This window comes from Gossypium hirsutum, chromosome A13 (genome assembly GCF_007990345.1).
Source record: "Gossypium hirsutum isolate 1008001.06 chromosome A13, Gossypium_hirsutum_v2.1, whole genome shotgun sequence".
NCBI classification, from domain to species: domain Eukaryota; kingdom Viridiplantae; phylum Streptophyta; class Magnoliopsida; order Malvales; family Malvaceae; genus Gossypium; species Gossypium hirsutum.
In genome coordinates this window covers 32538640-32555957 of record NC_053436.1, presented here as the reverse complement: position 1 = coordinate 32555957, position 17318 = coordinate 32538640, and the positions used below count along the sequence as shown (strand labels likewise).

Below are 17318 nucleotides of genomic sequence, written 5' to 3'. Positions count from 1 at the left end.
CAAGCTCCATTCACTCGGATATGTTGGTGTGTTGGAGAGTGTTTAGCTTTATGCTACACTTATGAGATAAGCTAGAGTCTTTGAGTCGTTGGTGTGATGGAGATCCATGTATCCAATGTGTGGTGATAGAGTCTACTTTTATGTTTCATGTTTCCAAGTCGCCCAATTATCATTAATTGGATTAGTACATGAAAATGTTGTGTGCAAACTCATGTGAATATATAAGCTAGACTTGTGAGTCATTAAAGCATGAATACATTACTTTGTTTTGATGAATTATCATTAAACGAATTATATATATACGAGTTGAGTGTAACCGCATGTGAGAGTATATGCTAGTTTTATGATTTAATGAAGCGTGAATAGGTTATTTTAACTTGGTTAGAATGTGGTTGTGAATGCATTGTAGTATGATCTTATTTAACCTTTGATGTTGTGTATACTTTGTGATTATTCTGACATTCACTGAGCTTGTTTAAGCTCACCCACTCTTTTTAACCATTGCAGATATTTAACGTTTGTGATGTAAGCGGTGCAATTCCAAAGAAGTGGTCCAAGTTAAGCTTTAGTATTTAAGTAGGTGATATTATCATTATTCGTTGAACTGTGGAAATAAAGGCAATTTGGCTGGAACTTTTGGCTAGCTATTATTATGTTCTTGTTCGTTTAGTATGATTGTGAACTTCTAGAATTTTTGCTTGGTAATTATTACTAATATTAATTGTTATCACCATGATTTGGATTGAGAAGGTAAAGATGTTGCGTTAGGCTGTGTTTTGGGTAAATTTGATGCTTGATACTGTGATGATTAATGCATGTTAGAATAGAGATATGTTGAGCATGTTAATACTCTGCTTTACTGTGTTTTTGAAAATTTGAGTAGAAGTGTTGATACTCGGGACATAAATATCGATACCTCAAAGTTGAATTGCATCTTTGTGAAGTCAGTAGCTTAATTTGGTATTGATACTCGATGTGAAAATATCAATACATTTGCCCATGTATTGATAAAATTCTTTTGTTTAAAATTTGATAGAATGCTAGTTTGGTATTAATTTTCTTACTAGTATCGATATTTATCTTCTAAAATATTGATACCTGTGATGGCGTATTGATACTTGTATGGCTCCTAAGCATGTTTTTAAATTATTTATAATGTTGATTAAGGTATGTTAAGTTGTTTAAAATGTTGTCTAAGGTGTTTAAGACTAATTACTCCTCTATATATTTGAAAGTGGCAATGCTTGTATGTATTTGAGACTATGTAAATATGTATGAGTTCGATGTTTGATGTAACGTCATGTTACTTAGGCTCGGGGATTGGGCTAGATATAGGGTGTACTCTCTCCCACATCAAGTATTTATATGATGGATTAACAAATTAATTAACTTAATTGTCCATTAATCTATTATTTCATTAACCTTTATGACACTTAATGGTATGTGATGACTCAACCTTTGATTAAGAATTATCATAACATTTAAAATGGTTGAATTGCTACTATGACCTTAGTTAAATTGCTTTTTAAGGCACTTATGAATTTAAAAATCAATTTCTTTTTATTTTAGTCACTTATCAATTTAGTCCATGTATTATTTTTATTAACCAATTTAATCTAATAACACATAATAATTCGACTTTACAATCTCGTATTTTGTAACACCCCTCGCCCGTATTTGACGCCATAATAGGGTTTGAGGTGCTACCTAACTTAAACTCAATCAATCTTAGGAAATCAGGTCATAAAAATCTTGATCAAATTAAAACTTTTTGTTTCATAAGCAATCTGTCTATTAAATGGGCTTACTAGGCCCAAAACATACATTCAAGATGGTTCAGACCAAATCGAGAACTTAAGAAGAATATGGAAAATTTTGTGCTTTAAGGCTCCACACGCCTGTATGGGTAAAGACCATGTGGACACATACGTCCGTGTGGCTTAGAACACACCCGTGCTTTCAGCCCGTGTGTGAATCTGACTTAAGAACATGGCCATGGCACATGCCCATGTGACCTGCCCGTATACAATACTGACTTTAAGACATGGCCATGGCACACGCACGTGTGGCCTACCCGTGTACAACACTGACTAAAAAGTTTAAGTGCAGGGGACGCACGGCCAAAACACACACCCATGGGGGTGAGCCGCGTGTCACATATGGCCTAGACACACGCCCGTGTGTCATGCCCGTGTGGACAAAAAGGAGGCCATTTCCAAGTCATTTTGTCACCCAATTTACACAACCTACACAAGATCATTTCAATACACAAATTTCTCCACAATAGACACCAATTCATCCATAGAAAGAACATTATATGCATTTATCAAAATGAAAAATAGCCATTATTCTAGGCTTGATACAAAATGAAGGGCTTTGACTTAAGCCAAAATACATAACCAATTTCTCATTTAAATCAACATCCTGGTCTAGCCCTATACATGCCATACTTAAAAGAAGATTTGTACTATACCAAGTGCTCCGATTGATAGTGTGATCGATATCTCTGACTTCAAAGAATCCTTAAGCTAAATAAGCGGCACTGAAAGAAAAGGGGAAAGAAAAGAGAGTAAGCATAAAGCTTAGTAAGTTGCATATAAATAAATATACAACAACAATTTTACCATTAGTCATCATACTCATAGCTCAAAGGTAAGCATAAACTTGACTTACTCATTACCGTCTACTCAAATCACATTTTCTAATTTGAACTCATTACTCATGCATACCAAATAGGTACCTGTATCACTCAAAACATTTTTATACTTTCCTTATTAAGTCATTTTCATAACCTTTAAAGTTGAACCTTTCGGAAAACTACCGGATATTCTATAAGCCTCGAACATGGGATAAGTTACCGATGCCATGTCCCAGACATGGTCTTACACTGGCTATCATCATCGAGGCCGATGCCATGTCCCAGGCATGGTCTTATACTAGCTCTTGTATATACGTGCTGATGCATGTCCCAGACATGTCTTACACTAGCACAACTCTTAGCCGATGCGTGTTCCAGACACGTCTTACACTGGCTATCATCGCGAGGTCGATGCATGTCCCAGACATGTCTTACACTGGCACTCGTCTCTATGCCGATGCCATGTCCTAGACATGGTCTTATACTGGCACTCATAATGTGGCTGATGCATGACCCAGGCATGTCTTACACTGGCACACAAGAAATCTGAACGTTATGGCATAAATATCCGGTTTGTTTCCTAGGGTCTCAACTAGACCATTCCACTATCTCAATCATTAATATACAATCTCAGTTCACAATCTAGCAATTCATACTATATCAATTCAATGACAATTCGATTACATACATTAACAATGTAGTCGTATTATTTACATACAACTTACCTCAATCTACAAAATATACTTGACTAGTCTGTTTTCTTGGATTGCTTGGCTTTGCCCTGGTCTAGGTTCGGTTTTGACAAGTCTTGATCTATAATAACAAAATGCACTCATTTAACCACTAATTATAATTAGGCAATCATAAATTCACATATTTGGAAAAATGACCATTTTGCCCCTAAACTTTGGCAAAATGACCATTTTACCCCTATGCTGGAAAATCAATTTTTATATAAATTAATTTGTATTTCAAGCCTATTTAAACTCTTTTTACTGCTGTAGCAATCCCAAAATCTCACTATTTCACACTCATATCACCTATTTTGCAACTTACACAAAATAGTCCCTTTAGGTGTTTTCATGCTAATACCTTTCACAAAAGTTGTTTATGTCACAACTAGGACTCATATTCTTCCATAAAAACTTAGCAAAGATCACAAATCCTTTCATGGAAAAACCCCTAAACTCTCAATCATTTTGTAAAATAGACCCCTCATTTGAAAGCTTATGCTTCAAGGGTCTCAAAAGTGCAAAAATTATTAACTAAGGACATGGGAATCACTTACTTGTTGAGGTAATAAGTTGCTGAAATTTCAAAGCTTCAAAAACCCCTCTTTTGCTGATATTTTGGGTAGGGAGAAGACATGGAGAAGAAGAAAATAATAGCTAGGCTTTTTAGGCATTATTTTATCACCAACTCATGACATCATTCACCTAAACTTTGACTATTTGACCAATTTTGCTTCCTATGGCCGGCCACCTTGCTTCTAGGGGTCAAATTACTCTTTGAAATCCTCTAATTTTAGTTCTCTAGCTATTTAACACATTTGAGGTACTAAAAAGCAACTTTTACCTTTTATGCAATTTAGTCTTTTTTCGCAATCGGGGTCACAAACGTTAAAATTGACTCACCAAATTTTTCATGCACTGTTATAATCATGTTACAACCTCATAATTGTAATAGAATAAATTTTCTAATTTCGGATTTATGGTCCCGAGACCACTGTTCCGACTAGACCCTAAATCGAGTTGTTACATATTCAACACTTAACTATTCAATCCTAATTTTTAGCCAACTCGAATTAAGAAAATTTGACCCCAAAATTGAATTTTTCAATACCATTGAAATTTGTTTTGTTAAATAACCAAAGTCAATTCATTAAAAGTTGTAAACTCTTATTTTCATCATTCACTTTTACAAACGCATTTTTAGTGAAAATAACTTTTTATTGTTTTTTATTTTTCATTTTCTAAGAATCATTTTTAAAATTTTTAACCAAACATGTTTCTTCAATGTTTTCCATTTTCAAGAAAACTAAAATGGCATCTGTTTCCATAACTAACCAATTTTTTTAACACTTTTTCAAACAAGCCCTACTTAAAAAATTATAATTAATCTTAAGTTTCATTGTGTAAATTTTAATTATTATTATTTAAATATATTATAATTACTAAGTATTTATATTTATATCATTATTTAAGCTTTTGATCGAGTTGTTGTCATTCGTCAATAGAACATTAATTTAGTTGAAACATGACTAAAAGTCTATTGTTTTTATAAAATAACAAATATTGATATAATAGTGTTTTTTACTTTTATATATATTTTTATAAAATATTACTATGGTAAGATTTAAACTTAAAATACCATAATATTTAATGTTTTAATTTCACTATTTTAACTAAAGACTTATCTACAAATATATTTCTTACAGAATTTTTCATTTAATTCGTGAGGATTTCATAATTTAATGTTGTATTGTCAATTAATTCATAACTTGATTGACATTGATATTGATATTAATGCTAAGTTTAAGTGTGCTGATTAATAATGATTTTTGAATCAAACGGTTCAAAGACCATCTTCTAATTGGTAACCCCAATTAATTCTTGATTCAACAGATCTGATTTGGTTCAAATAACATTAAACTAATGTCATCGTATAACAGGAAGAAAAAAAATCACCCTGCCACTTTAACAATAACAACAACTAAACAGTGTCATAAATTGTACATACTAATAACAAAATTAAATAGATGTAGCATTAATACATGTAAGATTGAAAGAACATAATTGATCTATTAAAACGGACTTTTTGTTATATTATATACCTGCTTCAAAGTTGACACCTTCATATCTCGACTTTCACTTCTACTCTCATATTCTACAGGTTCCTTCCTTCTCTCAATCCTCATTTATCAAAATTTCAAAATTTTATATATCTTGCTTTCACTTTAAAATTATATTTAAAAATAGTATGTTATTTTTAAATTAAAAAAATTTAAGTACCATTATTTTAATATATGAAAATTTAAAATTATAAAAAAATTGAAATAAACTTATTTCTTAGGAATTTTGATTGAGTTTAAATCCTGAAATCATTATTGCTGAATAGGCTTCATCTAAATATCACTCTCGACTTGAATAGGACTAGACTCAATCAAATTATAAAATGAACAAAAAGTTTTAAAATTCCTTTTAAACCTACAAACTAGTTTTAATATTGATACTCTCTTTTCAATAATACAGAATTATAGATTTATAATTCTAATTCTCAAGTTTTTAATATTTAAAAAGATAATATATTATGTCTTAAAAAATATTCAACACTCACTTTCTAAATTTTTAAAAGATAATTAGCATACTAAAATAATAAATTTAAATATTTTAAACAATACAATTTTAAATTTTAAAAATAACATAATATTTTTAAATATAAATGGACTAAATTGAAAATTTGATAAACTTTTAGAGACCAATTATGATATTATTACATGTTTTTTATTTTTTATATGAGTATATGGACAAATGTTTATTTTGCTAAATAATTGAAAAGTCATCCACTTTTGCTAAATATATAAAAATGGCACTCAATTATAATCTTCCTCAAAAAGAAATATGCCTAATCCTTTATTCAAAGCCCATACATTTCTCTATTTCCCAAAAAAAAAAGGCCCATACTTGTTTCTTTCGCTTTTATTGCAATCCTCAACTTGATTAACTTCCGTTATCCGCCATGAATATGATCTTGCTTTTCTTCTTCCTTCCTTTAATCTCTCAAGTCCGACCCGAACCCATCCTCACCGTCAACCCCAAAACTCTTTCTAAATCGGGTAATTCGGTTCACATCCAATGGTCCGGCATCGAGTCACCGTCCAAGCTCGACTGGCTCGGTCTCTACTCGCCCCCCGACTCACCCCACGACAACTTCATCGGTTACAAGTTCCTTTCATCTTCTTCCTCAACTTGGGAATCTGGAGCGGGCTCCATTTCTCTCCCCCTCACCTCCCTCCGCTCTAACTACTCCTTCCGGATCTTCCGCTGGACCGAATCCGAGGTCAACCCGGAAATCCACGACCAGGATCATAATCCCCTCCCGGGCACGAAGCACTTGTTGGCGGAATCCGAGACGGTGGGTTTCGAATTGGGTCGTGGGCCGGGGCAGATCCACTTGTCGTTGACCGGTCGGGAAAGGGAGATGCGGGTGATGTTCGTTGCGGAGGACCCGGAGGAGAGGCAGGTGAGGTACGGAGAGAAGGAAGGAGAGTGGGAAGGTGACGTAGCGGTGGCACGTGTGGGGAGGTACGAGAGGGAAGACATGTGTCACGCGCCGGCCAATGAGAGCGTTGGTTGGAGAGATCCTGGTTGGATATTTGACGCTGTCATGTCGGGTTTAAAGGGTGGGGTGAAATACTATTATCAGGTAATTAAATGCTAAATTTGGAGATGTTTTGAACTACATTTTGTTCCAACTAAAAAACGCCTTCTTCATTCAAATGGTTGTGCTACAATGCTGAGCTCCTTGTCTTGAATTACAATTTCCTTTTTATCATGTTACATCTATAACCATAATAATATTTGAAGTAGATATGCTTTATGCTTATTGTTGTTATAGATGAAGGATAAAATAAAACATAAGAATTTAGTTTTCTGACAAGCATGACATTTATAATAAATGTTGTTATAGAAAGAGCTTAGTCCTGATGAAGGAGAGGGTGGGCCTAGGTTCGAAGTTTGAATCTTTGATCTAGTGCTATGGTCATGGGACCATTGGCCTGCAGCATATTGTGTATCTGCTCAAAGTGTTTTTTTTTTTTTTGATAAGCTGTGTAGTGCACACACTTATGTATTTAAAGATTCTCTTTTCCTTTTCAATGTGGACTCGGGTAGTTATTAGTGGCTCTAATACCACTTGTCACGGAGCTATTGCTTTCTTCCCAAACATGTTTGATAGGATTTGTAGCATATCTGCTTTTATATATATATATATATATCCAAAAAGACCTTTCCTTCCTTTCTGAGGTGGAATTAGTATCCTTTGCCTACTTAGTGACGCTATCAGTAGGTGGCTAGTTATCAATTCAAGTTAATTCATATGATATGTTGAGTGTGATTCTTCTATTTTTTATCATGTCAACTTCAATTACACGTTGTTTCCTTGTTACATGGCAGGACTAATGAAAAGTATTGAAGCATATTTTTCCCTCAAGACATTGTTGTACTTTCAATTAAACTTTCATGGTTAATTTAGCTCTGGTTTGCACATTCTAACAGGTTGGAAGCGAGTCTAAAGGTTGGAGCACGACACATAGCTTTGTGTCATGGGACAAAAGTTCAAATGAAACAATAGCCTTCCTATTTGGAGACATGGGGACTGCTACACCCTACTTAACCTTTAGTCGCACACAAGATGAAAGCATATCAACCATTAAGTGGATCCTGCGTGACCTTGAAGCTCTTGGAGATAAGCCTACTTTCATTTCCCATATCGGGGATATCAGCTATGCAAGAGGCTATTCATGGTTGTGGGATGAATTTTTCAACTTAATTGAGCCTGTTGCCTCCAAGGTGCCGTATCTTGTGTGCATTGGCAATCATGAATATGATTGGCCTTCACAGCCTTGGAAACCTGACTGGGCCAATTTAATTTATGGAACTGATGGAGGTGGTGAATGTGGGGTTCCCTACAGCCTTAGATTCAATATGCCTGGCAACTCTTCAGAACCAACTGGAACCCGTGCTCCAGCCACCCGAAACCTTTACTACTCATTTGATATGGGGCCAGTTCATTTTGTGTACATGTCAACCGAGACCAATTTCCTTCCGGGAAGCAGCCAATATGACTTTCTGAAGCATGATCTAGAGTCGGTTGATCGGATGAAGACCCCTTTTGTTGTAGTTCAAGGGCATAGACCAATGTACACTACAAGTTTCGAAAGTAGGGACGCCCCATTGAGAGAGAAAATGCTTGAGCATTTGGAACCTTTATTTGTGAAAAACAATGTGAACCTTGCATTATGGGGCCATGTTCATCGGTACGAGAGGTTTTGTCCATTGAAGAACTTCACATGTGGAAGCATGGGGCAGAAGGGGAAGGATTGGGAGGCATTTCCAGTTCATGTTGTGATTGGGATGGCAGGACAAGACTGGCAACCAACATGGGAACCTCGACCAGACCATCCACACGATCCCGTCTACCCACAACCCAAGAGGTCTTTGTACCGCACAGGCGAGTTTGGGTACACTAGATTAATTGCTACAAAAGAGAAACTTACACTATCGTTGGTAGGAAACCATGACGGGGAGGTGCATGACATGGTTGAGATTTTGGCATCTGGGCAAGTTCTCAATGGTGGTGATGATAACAATGGTAAAGTCGGAGCAGTCCATAAGGTTGATGATGTGACACGGTACTCATTTTCACACTATGTCTGGGGTGGTAGTGTCTTGGTGCTTGGTGGTTTTGTTGGCTATGTTCTGGGTTTCGTTTCACATGCTATGAGACAAATTGCAACAGAAAGAGGCTGGACTTCCTTGAAAACCGAGGAGCAATGAACAGCTACTGTGTGCTTCAAATTATCAAATCCTATTTGCAGTGACATAATGGTGCTTTCATGCTATTTGCAGGGTATGGTGCCTTAATGTTTCTCTAAATTTGTATCTTCTGTACATCTTCCTTGGAATATTTGTATCAACGTATTCACATAAAAAAATTAGGGTTCCAGTTTGTGTTTTTATTTTCATCCGTACTTCAAAGTTCTCTGTACATATTTCTTGAATTATTTGTATCAATGTTTTGGCATAATATTTTGAACGAAAGTTTTATATTATTTTATATTTTTATTTCCTTATCATGTCATTGGGATCCGTCACCGAAGCTTTAAAAACTCCATACATTCTGGGAATTTTACTTACACAAAATTTTTTATATGTTATCTCATTTTTCACAGAGGATCTTTTTTTATATGTGGTTGCATGGTAATTTTAAAAATACTGTACAATTACGTAAATTTATAACTTTAGACTTCTTCGGTCTTTAGGACCATTCTTTTTCTTTTTTTTTTAAAGAAAAAATAGATTACAATAATCCAAAAGCATCACTATCTATGTTGTTGTCCAATAAATGTAAGAGATCTTTGGGAACTCCTTGTAGGGTGTAGTAAAATTTGATTCTATTTGATTCAAAAAATTAAAATTTCGAGTTAATCGAATCGAGTTATTCGAATTATTTGAGTCAACTCGAAAAAGAAATTTTGGATTTCGAGCTCGAGTCGAGTCGAGTTGAATTTTTACAATTTGAATAACTCAAATAATTCGAATAACATATTAGTATAAATACCCTTTTGGTCCCGATCAATTTTGAAAATGGGCAAATTGGTCTCTCTTAACAAAAATTACAAAACAATCAAAATAATTTTCAAAAATTGAAAATAATTTTTAAAATTCAAAATATTCATAAAAATTCTAAAATTTGTATTTTAAAAAAATCTAAAAAATATATTAAAAAAGTTGAAAATATCTTATTATTATTATGCTTTCAAAAAATTTTCAAATATATATGGTTTCAAATTTTATGCTCTAACATGAAAATAGTTATATTGTAACAAGATTTTAATTTGACATTATTAATTTTTCTAATTTAACTCGAACAATTTCACTCGATTCAGCCGAACGCTCACACTTAATTCGAGTTATTCGAAAATCCAAATAAGAAAAGGTAAAACTACGTCGTTTTGATAAATGTTTACTTTATCTAAAATTAAAAGTCAAAACTATCAAGTTAAAAGGCAAAACTATGTTGTTTTGATAAATATTTACCCAGTAGACTTACTTCGCTTCCAGAATCCCTCCACTTCCCATTTTTCCTTTACTCAAAATTAATCTAAAAGCTTGTATTTTGTCTACTAGTTAAATAATCGGTCAATGTAAATGCAACATTAAGTATAAATAATAAGATTCGTTAACTCAACTCAAATTGATTCGAACTTTTTTGACTCAATTCGACTTGATTACAAAAAATTCAAATTGAGTTCGGTTGCTAAAATAGGATTCGTCAACTTGACTAACTCAAAATTTTTTTACCTGATTCGACTCGACTCGACTCGATCAAATACTTACCCCTACCTCCTTGAACAATTGAATGATGTGATCCTTGTCAGAAACCATTTTGGCTAACGAATCCGCAACTTTATTATTCTCCCTTAGAACATACCTAATTCTTCAATATTCGACCATCAGAACAAGTTGATGAATCCTTCTCACCAAGGCTGAAGACGAATTTATTGATTGGCTTTCTTGAATGATTTTGACTACTTCTAAGTTATCAGCTTGAATCAACACTCTATCCAATCCCCGTTTTTGTACAAGAGTCAAGCCATCTAAGATTCCCTAGAGCTCTGCTTCAAATACTAAACAAACCCCCCAAAAATGATTATAACCCAAGATCCACTCACCATTCAGTTTCTACAACATACCTCTAACAGAAGCTATGCTAGAAATCAGATTAATCACCCTATCAGAATTCAAAATGCAACAATTACCTATCAACGGGAGGTGTGACTCAATTTCGTACTGACTAATTGAGGTTTTCTTGTTCACCAAAATATACTACTTTACCCAACTAATCGAAGAATTAACTATTTTAGAAGAGTACCAAGATAAACTCTAAAAAATGAATAAATTTTTATTTTTCCAGGTTTGCCAAACAAGCAACCCAAAAAGAGTAGCCCAACTAAAACCCACATTAGACATCCATAAGTTATCACTTAAATTATATTCCAACCATTCAGCTAAGTGTTCTGGAGAAAAACCTATAATGTTAACCAGAAGGTACAACCCGATGCCAAACCTCCTTTGCAGCTAGACAATCTCTAAGCACATGTAAAATATCCTCATTCTCATGTGGATAGATCAAGCATGTGCAATCGTATCCAATTCTCATCCTTACTCTTTCATCATTAAGAAGTCTTTATTTAAATACAAGCCAAAAAATGAAATGGACTCGTTGTGGCCCTTGATACCTCAAAACGATTTTTTAACGCCTTTTTTTGGATCCCAAAATCTCTTCCTGGTCATCCAATATGCACTCTTTATTGAAAACGAGCTCGTCAAATTGTTCAGCCACACTAAGCGATCTATCCTCGCATCTGGATGAGGCGGAGGAATACTCACAATTCTTTTAATGCAATCATCCGAAAGCCATACTCTGAAAAGATCAAGGTTCCACGATCCCTTTTTCGTTACCATTTCACTAAGTTGACAGTTGGACATAATATTTTCACGGGAAAGGATCTGTTTAATCAGCGACCCTAAATGTGGGATCCATGACTCCTTCTAACACCAAATAAATCTACCATTTGCCATTGACCAAACGATATTCTCAAGCAATAAAGGCCATACCTTAGCAAGGGCCCTCCAAAGAAAGGAACATCTCCCTCGCACTATATTCTCCGGTAATCCTTCTTTCATACTGTATTTATATCTAAGAACATGAACCCACAAAGCTTCATTTTTAGTCAGTAGTACAAACCCTATTTTCATAAAAAAAATGTCCCATTTTGGTCCTCCAAGTGAAGAATTTTGAGACCTTCACAAGAGCGTGGTTGACATATAGACTCTCAATTATTAAAGCCATCTTCTTATAACCATTGGAAGATCCCAAAATAAATTTTCTAACAATGCTCTCAATCTTCTCACAGACTCCTTTTGGGATGATCATTGTTTGCATGAAAAAATTAGGAATGGACAGGAGTACGAATTGCAATAATGTGACTCTTTCTGCAAAAAAAAGTTGTTTGGCATCTGATAAATCGTAATATATACATATTTTTACCCATGCTTGGCATATTTATGGATGATTTTTCCTTGGTTTCATTGAATTCGATGCTCCTAATCCTTTAAATTCATGTTTTATACTTAGGTGAGCATTGGAAGGCGAAAAGAGCAAGAAACGAGCCAAAAATAGACAAAATGGGCCGAAATCAGCATGGCACACGGCCTAGGCACTTCCACACGGGTGATCTACATGCCCGTGTGTAACACACGGGTAGGCCACATGCCCATGTGTCATAGCTGTGTCGACACCAAACCAAGTCAGAATTACACATGGCCTAAGCACCTTCACACGGGCGTGGAACACGGCCATGTCCCTGTCGAGCCTAAGTCTAATTCTGCTCGGAAAAGGACAATTTTGGGCTAATTTGGGCATTCAAAAGTCTATTAAAAGACCCTAAAAGAGGATAAAACGGGGACGAAGAGTAGACCGCAAAAAACACTCAAGGTCAACCATCGGAATCATACCGGAAGTAGGATCTCCTTCAAGACTGAAGATCTCCATTCAATTACTACCGAAGTTTTTGGGTTTCTTTATGTTTTGTTGTTTTCTCAATTTTGAGATGTTTCCCTTTATTGTTATGAACTAAATTCCCTAAATACCTAAGGAAGATGAAACCTAAGACGAATCTTATTACTATTTGAATTATATGATAAATACTTGTTCTTATTCTTAATTGTGAATTTAACCCTTGCTTTAATATTCCAGGATATTAATTCAAGTTTTTGATGTGCTTATTCAAAGGAGAAAAATTCCCTGTTTAAGAGTAAATCGCCCATAATTAGGCGGAGTTGCATGCAATCCTAGAGATAAGACGACATAAATCTACCGGATTAGAGTCAAATCTAATAAGTGAATCCATAGATCGAATTAATGCAACAATAGGGGTTTTAATTAGAAAAAGGTTTTGATTAATCAACCTAGAGTCAGTTGTTTTTAGTCACGAGAGAGATATTAACATAAATCAAGGATTCTTACGGATTAAGTCAAGTGAATAAATCATCTAATTCAGAGGTAATACGTGAAGTCTAGGTGAAATCTTCCTTGGGTATTGTCTTCTCCATCGGTTTTCCTAAAGTATTTTCTAACTTTTATTTCTGTTGTAGTCTTAGTTAATTAGATAGTTAATTTTAGTTTTTAAATCATCCTTTCAGTTTTCAGGCTAGATAATAAAAAGATAGTAATTACTAGTACTTTTAGTCCTCGTGGATACGATATTTCTGGTCTCACCTCAACTATACTACTGTTCGATAGGTGCGCTTACCTTAGTCTAATTTTTAGCTAGTTTTACGACCATCAAGTTTTTGACGCCGTTGTCGGGGACTAAGATATTAGGAACACTTAATTTTTATTACTTTAGTCATTTTTACCTTTATTGCAATTTACTTTTTGTTTTTGTTTTTAATTTTTCTTTTCTAAAATTTTCTTTTATTTAACTCCTAGTAGGTTTTTGACAGTTTATAACTAGAAGAAACCCATCAGGACCTTTGTTTTTTGATAGTGAGATCGAGAGCATAGCACACAAAAATCGAAGAGAAATAAGGCGAAGCCTACAATACATAGAGGAAGAGCGAGAGGATGATATCCATACTACAACTGAGGAGATGGCTGATAATTAGAATAATCTGCTATCTCCTGTGGTTGCTGAAAATCCTGTAGATCAGAATCCTGCTCCTCGTACTATATATGATTATGTTAAACCTACTTTAACAGGAACTAAATCGAGTATAGTTAGACCTGCTATTGCTGCAAATAATTTTGAACTGAAACCTAACACGATTCAAATGATACAACAGTTTGTTCAGTTGGATGGTTTGCAGGACAAGGATCCAAACACTCATTTAGCTAATTTTCTGGAATTTTACGACACCTTTAAGATTAATAGCATTTCTGATGATTCCATTCACCTTCGGTTATTTCCCTTTTCATTAAGAAATAAGGCTAAATAGTGGTTGAACTCGTTATCTCGAGGGTCAATCACTATTTGGGAACAAATGACCGAAAAATTTTTACTTAAATATTTTCTGTCAGCTAAAACGGCTAAATTAAGGAATGATATCTCTTCTTTTGTGCAGATGGATTTAGAAACATTTATGATGCATGGGAGAGATACAAATATCTATTGAAAAGGTGCCCTCACCATGGGTTACCTCTATGGCTCTAGGTTCAGACTTTTTACAATGGTATAAACCCCTCAACAAGGCAATTGATCGACGCAGCTGCTGGTGGAACTTTAAACAACAAAACACCTGAAGAGGCTTACAAATTTATTAAAGAGATGTCACTGAATAACTATCAGTGGCAAGTCATGAGAACAAAGCAGCTAGTGTTTTCAACCTCGACTTGGTCACTATGCTATCTAACTAGGTAGAACTTTTAAATAAAAAGATTGATGGTTTGTGTGGTTCCACTCAGGTACATCCAGTAATGAGGTGTGATTCAAATGGAGGAGGAGTGCACAGCACAAAGTATCCATCCTTCAACCCTAGCATCGAGGAGGAACAAGCCCACTATATGGGTAATAATTCTAGATCTCAAAATAATCAGTATAGTAACACATATAATGTAGGTTGGAGGAACTATCCTAATTTCTCGTGGGGTGGTCAAGGAAATCAAAGACCATAACATCCTCCAGGTGTTCAACAACCACCTTACTAACAAGAGAAGAAACCGAACCTTGAAGAGATACTCACAAAATTCATCTCAGTGTCAGAAACTTATTTTTAGAATACCGAAACAGGGCTTAAGAATCAACAAGCGTCAATTCAAGGGCTCGAAACTCAAATAGGGCAGCTTGCTAAGTTACTTTCTGAACGTCCACAAGGTAGCATGCCCAGTAACATAGAAACTAACCCAAAGGAGCAACTCTATGCCATCACTGTGCCTGACGAAGAAGGGTTAGTTGAATCTAAATTTGAAACGAGGCATGAGGCTGTGGTAAGTATTGGTAAGGATGAGATGAATCATGGTACACAGGAGCTGGTAAGTAAAGAGAATAAACCTCGTGTGCCATACCCTAAGGCGACAAGGAAAGACCACATGGACGAGCAATTCGGTAAATTTCTTAAATTACTAAAAAAGTTGCATATTAACTTACCGTTTATTGAAGCTCTTTCGCAAATGCCAAACGTAGTGAAATTTTTAAAGGAGCTCTTGGCTAATAAATGAAAGTTAGATGATCGTCACATGTGGAATTAAACGCAGTTTGCTCATCCATTTTACAAAATAAGCTACCCAACAAGTTGAAAGATCCAGGGAGTTTTACGATTCTTTACTTAATTGGTAGTTTAAATGTTAACAATGCTTTGGCTGATTTAGGGGCAAGCATTAATGTCATACCTTATAAAATATTTAAACAACTAGGTTTTGGGAGACCCAAACATACTAGGATGAGTATTCAATTGGCAGATAAAACAATTAGATTTTCTAGGGGTATCATTGAAGATGTGCTGGTCAAAATTGATAAATTTATATTCCCAGTTGACTTTATTGTTCTAGACATGGATGAGGATAATGATGCACCTTTAATTTTAGGAAGACCATTTTTAGCAACTGCTAGAACTATCATAGATATTGGCACAGGTGAATTGATACTTTGTGGAGGAGATGACACGATTAAACTTCGAGCTTGTGATTTTGCTAATATATCTAGTAATCGAGACGATTGTTTAAGTTCTGTTAACTCGAGTAATGTTAAAGCCCAAACTTCTTTGTAGGAAACACCTAGAAAGAATGTGATGGGGCCACATTCTAGTCCATGTGACAAAAATAGAACGAGTCATAAGGAACAAAGACTACAAATTGATGAACTAGATGAATGGCAGACACATGTCAAGGAGAAACCAAAAGTACATGATGAATCAAAGCGACGCCATGATGAGTGTAGGGATGAAACAAGGTAATTTAAGGTCGGGGATAAAGTATTGTTAGATAAAATGACCCCCGGATTGCTATTTCAGAGCACAATACAAACGAAGCGATTCCCTTCATGATATTGAATATCTTCCCGCATGGTACAGTCGAGGTAACACATACTGAATTCGAAACTTTCAAGGTAAATAATACTCGACTCAGACCTTATTTTCATAAAATTAATAGTAGAGGTGAGGAGTTTCAACTCCTCAATCCATCGTGACTATGCAAAATATGAGGTAAGTCGAGCTTAGACTTTAAATAAGCGCTTTTCAGGAGGCAACCCGGCACTAACACCACAACTAGTTTAATTTAGCTATTTTTCATGTTTTTTATGTGGGAACATTAATCCACACGGCCTGGACACCTGGGTGTGTCCATAGCCGTGTGGAAACAGGGCTAAAAATCCCTAAGTATCAAGCCACACAGCCATGAATTCGATCCACACGACCGTGCAACAGGGCCGTGTGAAAATTGGAGCAAAATTTTTAAATTTTTAAACAAGTCAGAGAGGTACACGGGCAAGGCACACGGCCGTGTGTTCGAACACATGGACGTGTGGAATACCACACTGGCGTGGAAGAAGCGAACTTCGTATCACACGGTCGTGCGATACGACCGTGTGAACCATACGGCTTGGACACATGGGCGTGTCCAAGGTCGTGTGACGAATGGGCACTAAATTTTCGTGACAAACACGGGCTAAACTCTAGACACACGAGCGTGCGACATGGCCGTGTGGCCCAACACGGGCCTCACATGATTGGGTCCCCTTTTTAAACCCTCCAAACCCTAACTTTTACTTTTATCTTCTTCCCTAACTCTGCCGCCTTTAGCCGTCGCAGCCTTCAACCCCCACGCTTGTGCGCCCCCAACGCTGACCGTATCAGTAACCGCCTCCACCACCGGTCGCCCCCTTCTGTCATTTTCTCTT

At 35.5% G+C, this 17318-nt stretch overlaps 1 protein-coding gene, 1 long non-coding RNA gene and 1 other non-coding gene across 3 annotated transcripts; 1 reads left to right on the top strand and 2 right to left on the bottom strand.

The window, feature by feature from the left end:
• Window positions 1–2323: 2323 nt before the first annotated feature.
• Window positions 2324–4013, bottom strand: LOC121212430 (uncharacterized). Its single transcript, XR_005907568.1, has 3 exons — window positions 3927–4013; window positions 3364–3451; window positions 2324–2542 (listed from the first exon to the last, which is right to left on the bottom strand). It is a non-coding gene; the product is annotated as an uncharacterized lncRNA (long non-coding RNA).
• Window positions 4014–6194: 2181 nt separating this feature from the next.
• On the top strand, window positions 6195–9470 carry LOC107893926 (probable inactive purple acid phosphatase 2). The gene is made up of 2 exons (XM_016819072.2): window positions 6195–7063; window positions 7915–9470. The coding sequence occupies exons 1-2, from the start codon at window positions 6377–6379 to the stop codon at window positions 9193–9195; spliced, it is 1968 nt and encodes a 655-aa protein (XP_016674561.1). The 5' UTR covers window positions 6195–6376; the 3' UTR covers window positions 9196–9470.
• Window positions 9471–14514: 5044 nt separating this feature from the next.
• Window positions 14515–14620, bottom strand: LOC121213092 (small nucleolar RNA R71). Its single transcript, XR_005908460.1, has one exon. It is a non-coding gene; the product is annotated as a small nucleolar RNA R71 (small nucleolar RNA).
• Between the last annotated feature and the right edge of the window lie 2698 nt (window positions 14621–17318).